We start from the raw sequence: 15,899 nt of genomic DNA on the forward strand, positions 1-15,899 counted from the left end.
GAGATCAGAGCTTAAAAATGTGTTGCTGGAAAAGCGCAGCAGGTCAGGCAGCAAAGGAGTAGGAGAATCGATGATTCGGGCATAAGCCCTTCTTCAGGATTCCTGAAGAAGGGCTTATGCCCGAAACGTCGATTCTCCTGCTCCTTTGATGCTGCCTGACCTGCTGTGCTTTTCCAGCAACACATTTTTAAGTACTTTATTAAAAATGCCTTTTGAAAGTAAGAGTATATTACATCCACCTAATCCCCTTTATCCCACAGCATACGGTACTTGTTTAAAGTACTCCAGTACATTGATTAAGCACTATTTTCCTTTCACAAAGCTGTGTTGACCCTACTTGAATTTTTCTGAAGACCCTGGTATGAAGTCTTTAATAATAGCTTCCTATAACAGATTGTTACACGCACTATTTTACAACCTAATGAAACTTTTCCAAAATCTAGAGAGTTTTGAAAAACTAAAACCAACTGTCTCACCAGCCACTAAATGACCTTAGGAGGAAATATGTTAAAATCAGAAGCTCCAGTAATTTGCTTAGTACCACTTCCTTGGTGATTGTGCTCTTCTTGAGCTCCTTCCTTCTAGTTTCTGATTAACAATTATTTCTGGAATATTGTTTACATCCTGTATAGTGAATGCAAAAACCTTGTGCCATTCATCCACCATCTCCTTGTTTTCCATTAATTCCCCAGTCTATTTTCTATAGAACTAATGTTTGCTTTAATTAATGCTTTTAAAAGATTATGAAAACTCTTATCAATTCATTTTATGCTTCTAGGTAGCTTTCTCTTGCATTATAATTTTTACCCTCATGATTACATTATGTAGTCTTTTAATATTCTGTACAATCTTCTGTCCCACAGCCCATCTTTACATAATTATATAGTTTTATTTTAAGCTTCTTCCTTTATCAGGAAATAAATATTGTGTATTTTGAAACACCCTTAAAATGTCTGTAATACATCTCTATTGACTTATCGTTTAACCTAATTTGCCAGTTCATTTTAATTAGGTCTGCTTTCATACCCTTACGTTTAATGTTCCAGTCTTGGTCCACTCTTCCCTCCCAGAAACTAAGAGTAAAATTCAATCATATTAAAAAAAAAAGGGTGGCTGCTACCTAGAGATGCCTTCACTGACATCATAGACTAATCCCATCTCATTGCACAATATCAGCTCCCATAATCTAGTATCACTTGATGTCTGGTTGGTGACAGAACATGCTGTTGTTTGTGGCATATTTTCTTACAAATCAATAAACTACTCATCCATTTCACTTTTGCCTCTTCTTATTTTCCTACTGTATATGCAGATTAAAATCTGCAATGATTATCACTGTACCTTTCTGACAAACTCCAGTTATTTCTTCTTTCGTATTCTAACATGATTACTACTAGAGTCCATACATGATTCTCACACGTAAGATTTTGTTTGGATCATTTCTCATTTCCGCCCAAACTGTTTCCATATCCTTATATTCTGAACATAGATCTTCTCTCTGGGTTGTGCTAATACCATCATTTAGCAGAACCATCCCTCAAAAGCAAGCGTTATCCACTGCTGATACCTTTCATGCTCCAGCTTTTACAGAGGATACAAAATGCTATGGAATTGTAAGTGTGTGCTCAGTAAACACAACTAACTGTGCGGTCAGTTTCTCCAATTTATGCTCCTAGTGCAGAGGCTTTGACAAAAAAGTTCAGTCTCAGATGTTGCAAGAACAAATATGCTGTAACCCAGGAGTTTTTATTCATTTAAGGAAGTGTAAAGACACATACTCCTGGTGAGAGAATGGTTGCACAACAGATACATTCAACTGGAACATTTACAAGTTAAAAATAATCCTCTAATGTAGAGTTGATCATTGGAAGACACAGAGAGAAAGAGGGGACGGGGACGGGGACGGGGACAGAGAGATCACTCAATGTGTTGTGCTAGTTGACACACATTTACTTGTGCAGTTTCAGATTTCCGATCGCAGGGTTTTATAGACGGCTATATAACTGTGCAGAGTTCAAAATACATAACAAATCAATGGAGTATTAAAAAAGTTAGAATAAACCTTTTCAAAATACAAGTCAATAATTTTTTTTAAGTTGAACTGGGCAGAGCTAGCAGGTCTATAACACAGATAGACGGACCCTCATCCAGGTCAATGGAGAAGGCTGTATACTTCTCCCCTGTCCCATTTATTCTTTCCAAATAAATCTCATGTTTAGATAGAATGGTTTATATGATAAAAACACCCAAATGCTCCTTGTTTGGGCTAAGTACCTTAAATATATAAACAGCACATTCTTATATAGAACAGTTTGTTAGAAATCAGGATAATAACTAAAGATCATAAAATAGTCAAATTAATACCCACACAGAATGAAGGAAAACAGATGGATTAAAATGATGCTGAAACTTGCTAACCTTGCAGGTTTCAAACATTTTGGGAAAAAAAAAAGTTAAAAAAGGAAGCAAGAACGTGTGGACTGAGTGTGAAAATACAGGGATAATGCACGGAGCTTTACCAGTTCTGATAAATGGTCAGCAGAATGGGGTGGAGGGAGTGCATCATCGGAGGGTCTATCTCTAGCAAAAGCAAAAAAATGAGTATTGTCGTTTTCTTATTTGTGGTATAAGCACTCAAAAGATTATGTACGTCAAAATTTGGGTTGTCAGCAGACACTGCCAAAAGGTTATTCACAACCAAACTGCTATCAGTCTGAATACACAGCAACACAGTGAACTGAATTCTGGAGTCTCATCTGACAACAGAGATGGTCAGTAAGAGCTCAAAGATCATGAGCATAGACTTGAACTCGGACTGCAACTGAACCTGCCCAAGCAACGTGATGGTTGGCAAAGAGATTCAATCTCCTACTCAAATGTACTTCACTGAAGTGAAATGGTTCTGCAAAAGTGGACAACCTGATTTATAAGTAGCTTTAAGAATCTCCCCCTCCCCCAAAATGTTAGGGGTGAAATTGTGGACAACAAAAGGACAAACTCTCCTCCTTTGAATGGAGAAAGTTATAATCTAACCCTACCTGTTGAAGGGCTTGGGGCCAATTTTGACTTCAGACCTCACTTTACCTTACCTCACCCCCCCCCCCACCTCAGTCTCAAACCTCGGACTCCGTACCGCCTTCTTGACCTGCAATCATCTTCCCGACCTCTCCACCCCCACCCCCTCTCCAGCCTATCACCCTCACTTCCTTCCACCTATTGTATTCCCAGCACCCCTCCCTCAAATTCCCTCCCCCCTACCTTTTCTCAGCCTGCTTGGCACACCTTCCTAATTCCTGAAGGGCTTATGCCCGAAACATCGATTCTCCTGCTCCTCGGATGCTGCCTGGCCTGCTGTGTTTTTCCAGCATCACATTTTTCAGCTCTGATCTCCAGCATCTGCAGTTCTCACTTTCTCCCAGAACATGGGTTAAGCCACTTCTGGAATACTGCGTACAGTTCTGGTCTCTCAGCTAATAGGAAGGACATTGTGAAACTTGAAAGAGTTCAGAAAGGATTTACAAGGATGTTGGCAGAAATGGACGGTATAAGCTGTAGGGAGAGGCTGACTAGGCTGGGGCTATTTTCTCTGGAGCATCAGAGGCTTATGAAGTCATTATGGGCATGAATAGACAAGGTCTTCTACCCAAGGTAGTGAAGTCCAGAACTAGAGGGCATACATTTAAGGTGAGAGGGGAAAGATTAAAAAAGGACCCAAGAGGCAATCTTTTCACACAACGGGTGGTTTTTAAAAATGGAAATAGGTACAATTACAACATTTAAGAGGCATCTGGATGGGTATATGTATAGGAAGGGTTTGGAGGGATATGGGCCAAATTCTGGCAAATGGGACCAGATTTATTTAGGATGTATGGACAAATTGGACAGAAATGTCTGCTTTCATGCAATAAATCTCCATGACTATGTAACAGCAGAGCAATCTTGATGGGTTGTGGGATCTACTTTGGCTCCCAGCTCTTGTTCTTTAATGCAGTAAAATATCCAAGCCACTTCACAAGATAGTTCTCAGATACAATTCAAAACTGATCTACAGAAGGACACATTTGGACAGGTGACTAAGCAGCAATAATTGGAGGAACGCATAGTTCTTAGACAGTAACAGGGAAGAGTGAGGCTGTGGGGTGGGGTTATTTGAAAACAAGAAGAATTTTAAGTGAGCTTCTCGCAGACATTCCTCAATAGGCCACTCAAAAAGGAGAATTTTAATCTAACCCCATCTGGAGTGAGAAACTACTTGCGGGCCAATATCAATCTTACACTCCACATTTCTCAGAATTGATGGTTCAATGTGTTTCAACCGGACAAAGACGATAGGTGAATAAAATTTGGTGACTGGGTTTTAAGTAAGGATTGGTTCATGTTCGTACATTTGCGCTTTAGGGGAAAAGAAACACAGACCCACTGAAAAGAAGGGCTATGCTCTGAGCAACTAGTGCTATTCGCTGTATCTTGGTGCATGGTAACAGGATGGGACAAGGCAGGTCCTATGTTGAGGTTATCACTGATCTGCTAACATTAATCTTCTAATGTGAAGTTGACATCTCCCTCACGCTCAACCTGTGGTGTGATATGAAACAGGTACTGGACCTGAATGAATTCTGTTCTGGATTAGTTTAATATGGGGGCTCCTTACTCAATAGGAGCAACTCCTGCATCACTGAACTCTATGGCCAATATTTATTGTTTCTGAACCAAATATTGAATTAGAGCCAGATGCATTTGTCAAAATAATATTCCATTTAAAGACAGTATATTTCAAGTGCACAGGCTCCATGCACGTGCTCAATATGTCACAGATTTTATGAAACAACAGCTGCACAACCACAATATAAACAAATAGCACCCTTTGTTTAAAATATAATTGAATATACATAATGATAAAAAGCATGCTGCACACAAGAACATCTTAGAACTAAATGGTGGTATCATGGATTTAATTGTTGCAAATAAGGATTTAGCAGAAAGAATATTGAGAATCATTTCTGATCCAACTGCCTGAAATTAATAACCTGAAGAAATATTTTATAATTCAAATCTCCAAATTGCATGTACAATTCTGATCGCTGCAAGTAATTACAAAGAAGTAGTGCATGTTCATCAAATAAATCAGCTACGATTTGGAGAATCCTATTGCAGAGGAATACACAGTGGCTCAGTAGTAAGCACTGCTGTCTCACAGCACCAGGGACCCGGCTTTGCTTCCATCCTCAGGTGCCTGTCTGTGTGGAGTTTGCACGTTCTCCCTGTGTCTTTGTGGGTTTCCTCTGGGAGCTTTGGTTTCCTCCCACAGTCCAAATATATGCAGGTTAGGTGAATTGGCCATGCTAAACTACCTATGATGTGAAGGTTGGATGGATTAGCCATGAGAAATGTAGGGTCACAGGGATAATGTAGGGAAGTGGGTCTGGGTGAGTTTCTATGGAAAGAAACTGACATTGTTATGGGCTGCTTTACAAGTGTGCACCTTATGGAGTGTAAAATGTACAAAAAAAAATTTTAAAAACTTCACTAATGCGGATTTTACAAAGAGCCTGTATACAAACAAAATGCAACATCTAATACCATTCATACTAAACACATCCGTACATTCTATAGTGAAATGTACACTTATTTTAAATTGGATGTGTATTTAAATATTTAATGTTCGGGCGATCGATATGTTCAATAATTAACATCTGTACTTAAATAATGAAACAAGAATCATTGTTTGCAATGGCAACTTGAAATGCTCCGAGTTTCGTCTGTCTTGCTATTACATGCAGGTATTAAAACCCCGGACCCCTTACAAAAAAACTCTTTACTCCGAGCATAGTCCTTCACACCGATTTGATGCGTACTTAAAAAAAAAAGGTACATATTTATATAATAGATTTCTGGCCAGGAGGAAAAAACAAAAATCGCGATTCTATTCAAACAATCACAGCGCCAAGCACCTGGCACCAACCGTGTGTTTATTTTTTTATTAAAAAAAAGGCAACAAAATTAGACATGTTACAGCTGCCCATCCGGTTGCTGGTACTGTACTCACTGTTTCTGAATCGGTTTCCTCCGTTTTCTGCCAGCGTACATACACTCGCCGAGCGGAATCATGGTTTTAAGACCTGCCGACAGTTACAGGTGCTGTTTTAGTCAGTCGAGTTCAGTCCACCTCCCTCTGTGCCATCCTAATCATTTATTACATTAGTCGCTTTAAGTGATACACCGCACAGCATTCGAGTCAGCTGGCCTTGATTTTAGTCTATCAGTGTTGCAACTTTCATGGTTAGTTTAACTAGAGTGTAAGCACTATCTAACCCAATCGAGCGGTCCTGGCCAACAGCCAATCGCTATTAAATCCCAACTGTGATAAGACTTCGCTGTAAAACTCGCTTTAAATAGACATCGCGTGGCTGTCACTGTTAGGACACAAACCCCTGACTCCACCTGCAAGTTGCTACTCGTTATCTATTCCTCCAGCCTCTGAAACTGACCATCTTCCTGGCTGAAATCGGCATACCTGCCTGTCACAAGCCGACCCTGGACGGAACTTGGGGCCGTGAATACAGCGCAGAGATAGAACTAGTTGCTACCACAACGCGACCCTCTCGCCTGCCAGTTCACACTAAACGCAAAACCCAGGAGAGCAATTCGACAGCACGGGTCTCAAATTTGGTTGGCTTGGAATATGTAGCCCCGAGTGATGGGTTTTGCCGCGCTGAGTAACCCAACCAAGCAAAGACTCACTTCCTTATATTTCAGGTGCCGGATCCTTTTCAATGTCATGAGAAGCTTTGCACGCAATGTCATCCAAAACACTAACCAGAGTGGCGAGTGCGCGCATACACACACACACACACAGATTGAACTCTCATTCATCAGCGCGCCAAACACACTGTGGCCTTACACACCAAAACATTGAACCAACGAGACACCAACAGCCGTCTTATGTCTCGCTGACACTGCAGTCTTGCAAATTGTAAGATTTCAAATGTTGTTATCTGACTGCTTTCGGCTCCAGGTTGCTACGATTGCCGTTTTCATACATTTTCTAATTGCAGGGAGAGCCCTGGTAAATGCTGGGCGAGGGGGTTACGGGCAGGATGCTCCGCGGAGGGTATGGTACAGGTTCGATGGACCGAATAGCCTCCCTCTGTATTTGTAGAGATTCTATAACAGGCTGAAGGAGGAGCTGGTCAATACTAAATGGTTAATCAAAGTGCAATCTCTGGCCACAGCATTATTCCAGAAGACCTGTAGAGCACCAGCAAATCATATGGCTCACCTATAACAGTGATTATTATAAGCCCAAAGACCAGCCTACCTTACCAGTACTCATTGTGATACTGATCATCCCTTAAAACACCCCTCTATCACTTCAACATGGACTGCAATCAGATGAAATGTTGCCTGAACATGAATGAACCATCCTTTGCTTTAAGATGCAACTTGGGATTGAACACTCGAGATATTAAAACATAGAATGACTTACACTTTTTATGGTGCAAAATCATTTAGAATTTACTTTTAGCCTGTACTAAATCAGGTTTTTGCTGTTGATTGGTCAATTGCTGAGCAGCTTTACCTCACCACCAGCTGCTGCTGCTGCTCTCCCATTTGCTCATATATCATTCTGGTTGACCAACATTCAAGATTTTTTTTAAAAAAATCAACCAACCTGTTCGGATATATTGTGACACACTTCAGGGGCTAGTAAAAGCTCAACCACTGCACCACAAATGCCAGAAGAAAAGCAGAAGTTGCCTTCAGTTAGTTACTGGGAAGTCAGAAGCCACTGCATCTGGTCTCTCCCAGACCTTCTGTCCCATTGTCCATATTGCTATTCACCTCTCTGCCTTCAGTCTGAGATTGAATACCAGCGGCCAATTGAACCTGGAGCTGAACTTCCATCTAATTGCAGAGACCATCGATGCCCAACTCTGGAATTATTACCCTTATCTGGTGCTGCCTCAGCTCATCTACTCCTGAAATCCCCATTCATGACATTGCTATCTCTAACTTGCACAACTCCAGTGCTCTCCTTAGCATCCCACTATCTCGCAACCAGAACTGACATCTATATTCTAACACATTCCTGGTCTAAATTAGTTCAATTATAAAATCTACAATTCCACCTGCCCAAATCCCAATGGCCTTACATCTCCCTTTCTTTACAACCTTCTCTAACTATTTCCCTCCAGAATTTATGCTCCTCCCATTGAGGCTCACTTTGAATTTCTCTACCATAAAAGGTTTTGGTTGTCATGAGCTTGAGCATAGATTTTTTTCCTTACACAATATTGTCCCTGTCCTGGGAGTGTTTGATGGGGACAATGTAGAAAGACCATCCCTTTCAGTTTTAAAAGAAAAGTAGAATTTCTTTTTAAACTATCTGCCTCTTTTTCAAATGATTCTTAACACATGCTTCATTGGTCATGTTTTTGATTGTCCACAATTCAGAATCAACTAGAATATGGATACACACTTATATAGCACTTTGGGATTTTTTCATTACATTAAAAGGTGCTGGAAAAAGTTAGGTTATTATTGATTAAATATTTCTGTAAAGAATTAACAATCAACCAGATCACATTCTATACAATTTGAAGAATTGTTAAAAAGTTGAAAAAAATTCAAGAACTGCTCAACATTTAATAACTTCCAGAATTAGTCACAGGAAAATGCAAAAGGAACCATAAAATTGTATTTCTGACACCCTATTAACTAATGCCTGTTTGACTGAAGCTTGATCCTAGATGTAGTTGACACTGAGCCCTGGCATTTCTTATACAGAAGACTGGAAAATATCACCCTCTGCTGGACATAAATATTCATGCAATTTCAAAACAAGTTGGGGCAGATTTTCTTTTAAGAATTTAAATTCATTTGCATTTTTTTTGGTAACAATGCCGTGACAGTGTTCTGGTCTCAGTGTATGGAGGGTCTGGTGGTTTTGGGCAGTGGTAGTATCCCTTTTGCTTGTCCTGAGGCTTGATTCAAGCCCCACCTGCTCCAGAGGTGTATTTTAGTATGATTAATGTGTTTCCTTCTGAAGTATTTGCTGATCTTTTTGTAATATAGTTATTCAGCTGATTGAGGAGTACAGAACACCAAAGATCCAGGATTGTATCAGGCTCACACAAGAATTAATGCATGGATGAGAAGTGCCACTTGGTTAATGTTTCCACCAATTCAGAGTGATCTTAAGATTTTTCCGATAAAGCAATGAATTGTTTCCAAAGAATAAAGTTGCTTCCACATTAATTCTTTGAAGTAGAAATTTATTACCCATTTTGATTACATTAGATGAACTAGAACTTACTGACAAAATGTCATTTATAACTCGAAGGCCATATTTCCTTGTTCCACACCCAGAGTTTTCAAGCAAAATAAAATTTGACCCTGAATCAAAGGAGGTAGATAAGAGTTAGGTAAAGATCTGGAGCGTTGGAGGCTGAGGGGCGACCTTAGAGGTTTACAAAATTATGAGGGGCATGGATAGGGTAAATAGGCAAAGTCTTTTCCCTGGGGTCAGGGAGTCCAGAATTAGAGGGCATAGATTTAGGGTGAGAGGGGAAAGATATAAAGAGACCCAAGGTGCAACTTTTTCAGAGTGGTACAGGTATGGAATGAGCTGCCAGAGGAAATGGTGGAGGCTGGTACAATTGCAACATTTAAGAGGCATTTGGGTGGGTATATGAATAGGAAGGGCTTGGAGGGATTTGGGCCAGGTGCTTGCAGGTGGGACTAGATTGGGTTGGGATATCTGATTAGCATGGACGGTTGGACCGAAGGGTCTGTTTCCATGCTGTACATCTCAATGACAGGCAGAACAAGCTCAATGTATTGAATGGCTTACTTCAGTTTCTACATCTTATATTAATTGTAATTGTGCTACAAAATATGTGGTACATTATTCTGGGATGTGAACTTGACTGAGCAGTTGTAGTGTTCTCTACCCTGCTGGTAGACAATGCTACTGAAATGAAATAGTGTAGCTGGAAAAGCGCAACAGGTCAGGCAGCAGCCAAGGAGCAGGAGAATCGACAAATTTCCTGAAGGGCTTATGCCCGAAACGTCGATTCTCCTGCTCCTTGGATGCTGCCTGATCTGCTGCGCTTTTCCAACAACACATTTTTCAACTCTGATCTCCAGTCCTCACTTTCCCTAATGCTACTGAAATGTTTGATTTTCAAGTTATATTTATTTGTGGATAATACAGTGACCCAGAATGTGAGTGTTAAATCACTGCAGCGCAATTATATATAGTGAAACCCATCAGTATGTCTTGGTTAAGCCAGGACTCTTCTGCATATGACTGAGTCACTGGCTTAACAGTGTCACTAGAATTGATACAATTTACCAAGCTAATTTCACTGGCATGCCTAGCCTTAATGCCTTTACCACTGGAACAGGAGTAGGTGGTCCCCAGGGAAAGTGTCCCAGCTTCTGAACCAGAAGTTCTGGGTTTCCAAGTCCCAGTCCAAGATTTAAAGGCAGAGGGAGGTCTTCTCTTAGTATGTTGATCCTCAATCTGTTTGGCTATATAAATCCTTCCAGCATGTGCAGGTGGCAGGCAAGAAGAAAGGGTGGAAGAGATTCCCAGTCAGCAACATGATAGAATGAAATTGGAGCCTCAATCAAACATAGTCAACATGGATTGTGAAAAGGGAATCATGCTGGACAAATGTATTAGAATTCTTTGAGGATAAAACAAACAGGGTTGATAAAGGGAAGCCAGTAGGTGTAATGTATTTGAATTTCCAGAAGGCATTGGAGAAGGTTCTACATTGTAAAGTAAATTACACAAACTAGGAACTCACCATTTTGGTGGTAAGGTGTTAGCACAAATTGAGGATTGGTTAACACACAAAAGACTGAATTTGAAATATTGATGACATGGAGGAAAGGGCAGAGTGTAATCTATCCAATTTTGCTGATGACACAAAAATAAATGATAGAGCACATTGTGGGGAGGACATAAGAATGGGGATTTAAATAGGTTCAGTGTGTGAGCAAAAGGTTAACAGATGGAGTTTAATGTAGAAAAGTGTAAGGACATGCATTCTGATAGGAAGCATCAAAAAGCAGAGTATTATTTAAATGGAGAGAGATTTCAAAAACCAGGGGTTCCAGTTGTCCTTGCACGTTTAACATAAGTTAGCATTCAGGTGCAGAAAGAAATTAAATTGAATTTTGGTCTTTACTACTCAGGGTTTAGAAATTGAAAGTAGGGAAGTTTAGTTAACAATCGTATGTCTGTGACGTGGCACCTGGAGCACCGTGCAGAGTTTTGGTCCCTGTATTTAAGAAAGAATGTACTGTACTGGCATTGGAGGCAGTTCAACAAGAGATTCACTAGGCTGGTTCCTAGGATGAAAGGAACAATAATCAGGTTAGGCCTTTGTTCTTTGGAGCTTAGAAGAATAAGAGGTGATCTGATTGAAACATTCAAGATTCTGAGTGGGACTTAACTGGGTAGTTATTGAGAATCGTGAACTAGGGGACATAATTAAAAGAGTAAAGTGCATTTCTTTAATACATTTAATAAATAAGTCAAAGGAATTTCTTTTCTCAGAGGGTAGTGAATGCCTGGAGTTCTCTATCCAGGAGAGAGATGTGATGGCTAAATATTTAAAGAAGTAGATCAATATTTTTTTTAAAAATTGTGGAGTTGAGGGCTGTGATGCACTGACAAAAGTGGAGTTGAGACTTTTGGCAGATCAATCAGGATCTTATTGAATTGCAGGGTAGGCTTGAGAGATAAAATGCCTGCTCCTGTGGCTATGTTCTTATGTACCACCACTATTCAGGACTCTAGGTGCCACAATATGTGGCTATAGCACTTCAGATTTATTTGGCTTGGTGTTCAGAGTGGATCAGGTTGCTGCAAACAGTACAGGCTTTTATCTCCATTCCAGTTAGACTGGATTCAGCCTATCTCCTTGAGCTACCCATTGTGGAGATTGCAATGTTGTGAATGCAGAATTCTCCAGCTTCCTCATTTCCCCTCCCCCACCTTATCTCAGTCCCAACCCTCAGACTCAGAACCACCTTCTTGACCTCAGCCTATCACCCTCACCTTAACCTCCTTCCATCTATTGCATTCCCAATGCCCCTCCCCCAAGTCCCTCCTCCCTACCTTTTATCTTAGCCTGCTTGGCACACCCTCTTCATTCCTGAAGAAGGGCTTATGCCCGAAACGTCGATTCTCCTGCTCCTTGGATGCTGCCTGACCTGCTGCGCTTTTCCAGCAACACATTTTTCAGCTCTGATCTCCAGCATCTGCTCCTCACTTTCTCCATGTTGTGGATCAGACCTGCCTTCAAACAGACCACAAGGAGAATGAACAGGATTAAAATATTGGTCTTTTGAACCTGTTCCACTAACTATTGAGATTTTGGTTAACTTTACCTGAATGCCAAACACCTATCTTTGGTTTCACACCTTTGAAATTTTCTCACCAATCTTAGACTTAAAATTAACAACTAAAAAGAGAGAGTATTTTATACTTCCAACATCCTTCAAGTAGTAATTCCTAACTTCTCATGTAAATTGTATTGTCCTGTCATTGTTATATTTACTTATGCTAGGTTCCTCTAACAGCATTAAATATTTCTCTCCAATCACCTTTCAAAATGTTAAGATTCTCAATCTCAAGCAGATAAATATTTGCGCTCTTTGTAATAAAATCCTGGTACATATATTTACAGCTCAAAAATCTAACTCTTGATGCTCTAGTAACATTCTTGTTAATCTGACCCACATTTCTTTCACATTTTATGTATGATAAGGTGTAGTGCCAGAACTGCACATAGAACTCCTATGTCTATCCACCTAAAGTGGTCTAGACCGGCTTTGTACAACTGCAGCAAAGCTTTTGCAATTAGAAATGGAAGTTAATATTTTATACACCTGACTACTAGATGTTGGTGATATATACAGGGACCTTTACATCTTAGAATCTCCACAGAGCTTTTCTTTTTTCATCATTTAGATAATTCAATTATTCAACATTTTCTTTCCAAATGGATTACTTGATAATTACATATATTGATATCAATCCATTACAGTTTTGTTCACTCACTTACTTCATCAATGGTTTTTTTTTAATTTTAAGCTTCCATCTATCCAACTAACATAGGTCATTGGTAAGCTTGGATGCATTGTTTTCTATTGGTGCTGTCCATGCCATTAACAGTGAATAGTTGGAGGTCCTAGCTCAGAGTTTGATCACCATCTTCTTGGAATTCTCTACCCCAGAGAGCAGTGGATTGTTGACTATTTTAAAGGCTGAGTTAGACAAGTCACTGATCAATGAGAAAGTCAAAAGTTGCTGGGGAAAGGCAGAAAAGGGGAGTTGAGGTCACTATATGATTAACCTTAGCTTATTTGAATGATGGAGAAGACATGAGAGTCTGAATGGGTTACACCTATTTATATGTTGTAGCACATATTATCCCAACTCTTATACTCCCTATTCATGGTGAGATTAACCCAAGACTTACCATGCCTCAGGCAAAGAGAGAGGTTGAGGAGGAGAGTCCAATATACAGAAGAACATAAAAACCAGGAAAAGTAGTCCATCCGACTCTGAGCCTGCACCGCCATTCAATAAGATCACGGCATATCTTTGTGGTCTCAGCTCCACCTACCCACCCTCTCACTATAACCCTTAATTCCTGCACTGTTCAAAAAAATCATCTATCTTAGCTTTAAAAGCATTTAATGAGGAATCCTCAACTATTTCACTGGGCAGGGAACTCCGTAGATTCACAATCCTCAGGTTGAAGTTTGTTCTCAATTCAAAGTTAAAAATCACACAACACTAGGTTACAGTCCAACAGGTTTAATTGGAAGCACGAGCTTTCGGCGCGCTGCTCCTTCATCAGGTGGTTGTGGAGTACACAATTGTAAGACAGAATTTATAGCAAAAGTTTATTGTGTGAGATGTAACTAAAATTATACATTGAAAAATACCTTGATTGTTTGTCGAGTCTCTCATCTGTTAGAATGACCATGATAGTTTCACTTCTTTCATATGTAAGTCACAAACTCTTTAAAAGTTACATTCTCAGGTTAACTGTCCCAATTGGTGTTAGCCAGATAAGATGTTAAGATGAAGGTGTTAGCCCCGTGTTCCCGGTCTGTGCCATAATGTTGAGACTGATTTTAATCTAAAGAGCGAATTAACATGGATTCATGCAGTTTTTGCGCAAAATACAATGTAATTCTACAAGTACAAATTCACCCCGCAAACTTACGTTTCTGTGTGTGCGCGCGTAGGAGTATATGTGTGTGTATAGTGCAATGGTAGTTACCTATAGTGTGACATGAACCCAAGGTCCCGGTTGAGGCTCTCCCGATGGGCTATCAGCCTCTGCTCAGCCACTTTTCGCTGCTGCCTGTCCCGAAGTCTACCTTGGAGGATGGTCACCTGAAGGTCAGAGGTCGAATGTCTTGGACCGCTGAAGTGTTCCCCAACACTCAGACACTCAACCCCCCCCACACATGCATCCTCTCACATACAGACATTTTACATATACACTCTCACAACCCTCCACTTAGAGAGACAGACAGAAACCCACACAAAACAGACATGCAAAAACCCACATGCACACATGTGTTTGTGGGATGAATTTGTACTTTGCTCAAAAATTGCATGAACCCATATAAGACTCAACTCATTTTTTAAGATTAGAATCAGTCTAAACATTATGGCACAGACAGGGAACACAAGGGACTAACACCTTAAACATCTTAACATATTATCTGGGCTGACACCAATTGTTACAGTTAACCCAAGAAGGTAACTTTTAAAAAAATGTTTTGTGATTTACATATGAAAGTGAAACTATTATGGTCATTCTTACAGATGAGACACTCAACAAACAATCAAGGTATTTTTCAATGTATAATTCCAGTTACATCACACTATAAACTTTTGCTAAAAATTCTGTCTTACTATTGTGTACTCCACAACCACTCCGAAAGCTAATGCTTCTAATCAAACTTGTTGGACTATAACCTGGAGCTGAGAGATTTTTAAACTTTGTACACCCCAGTCCAACACCGGCATCTCCAAATTGTGACTTCTCAATGCAGTCCTAAATCTGCTCCCTATAGTTTTGCAGCTATGCCCTCTTGTGGTTTCAAACACCAGTGGAAACATCCTCTCTGCTTCGATCTTATCTATTCTCTTTGTAGTTGTATGTATTTCTATAATATCCCTCATTCTTCAAATTCCAATGAATATAATCCCAATCTACTCAGTCATTCCTCAAAGGCCAATCCCCTCTACTCTGGAATCAACCTAGTGAACCTCTTCTGCACTCTAGTGCCATTACACCCTTTCTCAAGTAAGGAGACTAAAACTGCACACAGTTCTCCAGGTGTGGCCTCACCAGCACTTTATATAGCTGCAACATGACCTCCCTGCTTTTAAACTCAATCCCTTTAGCAATGAAGGACAAAATTCCATTTGCTCTAATTACCTGTTGCACCTCCAGTCCAACCTTCTGTGATTCATGCCTCTGCACAGCAGCATACTCCAACATTTAATTATTCAAATAATTTTTTTTTTAAAAACTGTTATTCCTACCAAAATGGCTGACTTCACATTTATCAACATTGTACTCCATCTGCCAGACTTTTGCCTACTCAATTAAACTATCCCTCTGCAAGGTTTTACAGTCCTCCGTACACTTTGCTCTACCACTCATCTTTGTGTCATCCGCAAGCTTTGGCACACTACATGTAGTCCCAAACTCCAAATAAACTATGTAAATTGAGAATAATTGCAGTCCTAATACTGATCCCCGAGGCACATCACTAATCACCGATCGCCAACCAGTAAAACACTCATTTATCCCCACTCTTTGCTTCCTGTTTGTTAGTCAATCCTC

General features: G+C 40.1%; 1 protein-coding gene across 3 annotated transcripts in view; it reads right to left on the reverse strand.

Moving 5' to 3' along the window:
* LOC140464944 (aryl hydrocarbon receptor repressor-like) overlaps positions 1-6,827 on the reverse strand; it is a 193,465-nt gene extending 186,638 nt beyond the window's left edge. The window contains exons 1-2 of one of the 3 annotated variants that reach the window (XM_072560604.1): positions 6,742-6,827; positions 6,047-6,119 (exon numbers count right to left, since the gene is read on the reverse strand). In XM_072560604.1, coding sequence (XP_072416705.1) covers positions 6,047-6,108 — 62 coding nt within the window. In that variant the 5' untranslated portion in view covers positions 6,109-6,119; positions 6,742-6,827. The other 2 variants (XM_072560605.1, XM_072560603.1) reach the window with 2 other exon arrangements.
* Between the last annotated feature and the right edge of the window lie 9,072 nt (positions 6,828-15,899).

This window comes from Chiloscyllium punctatum, chromosome 41 (assembly GCF_047496795.1).
Source record: "Chiloscyllium punctatum isolate Juve2018m chromosome 41, sChiPun1.3, whole genome shotgun sequence".
Lineage (NCBI taxonomy): Eukaryota > Metazoa > Chordata > Chondrichthyes > Orectolobiformes > Hemiscylliidae > Chiloscyllium > Chiloscyllium punctatum.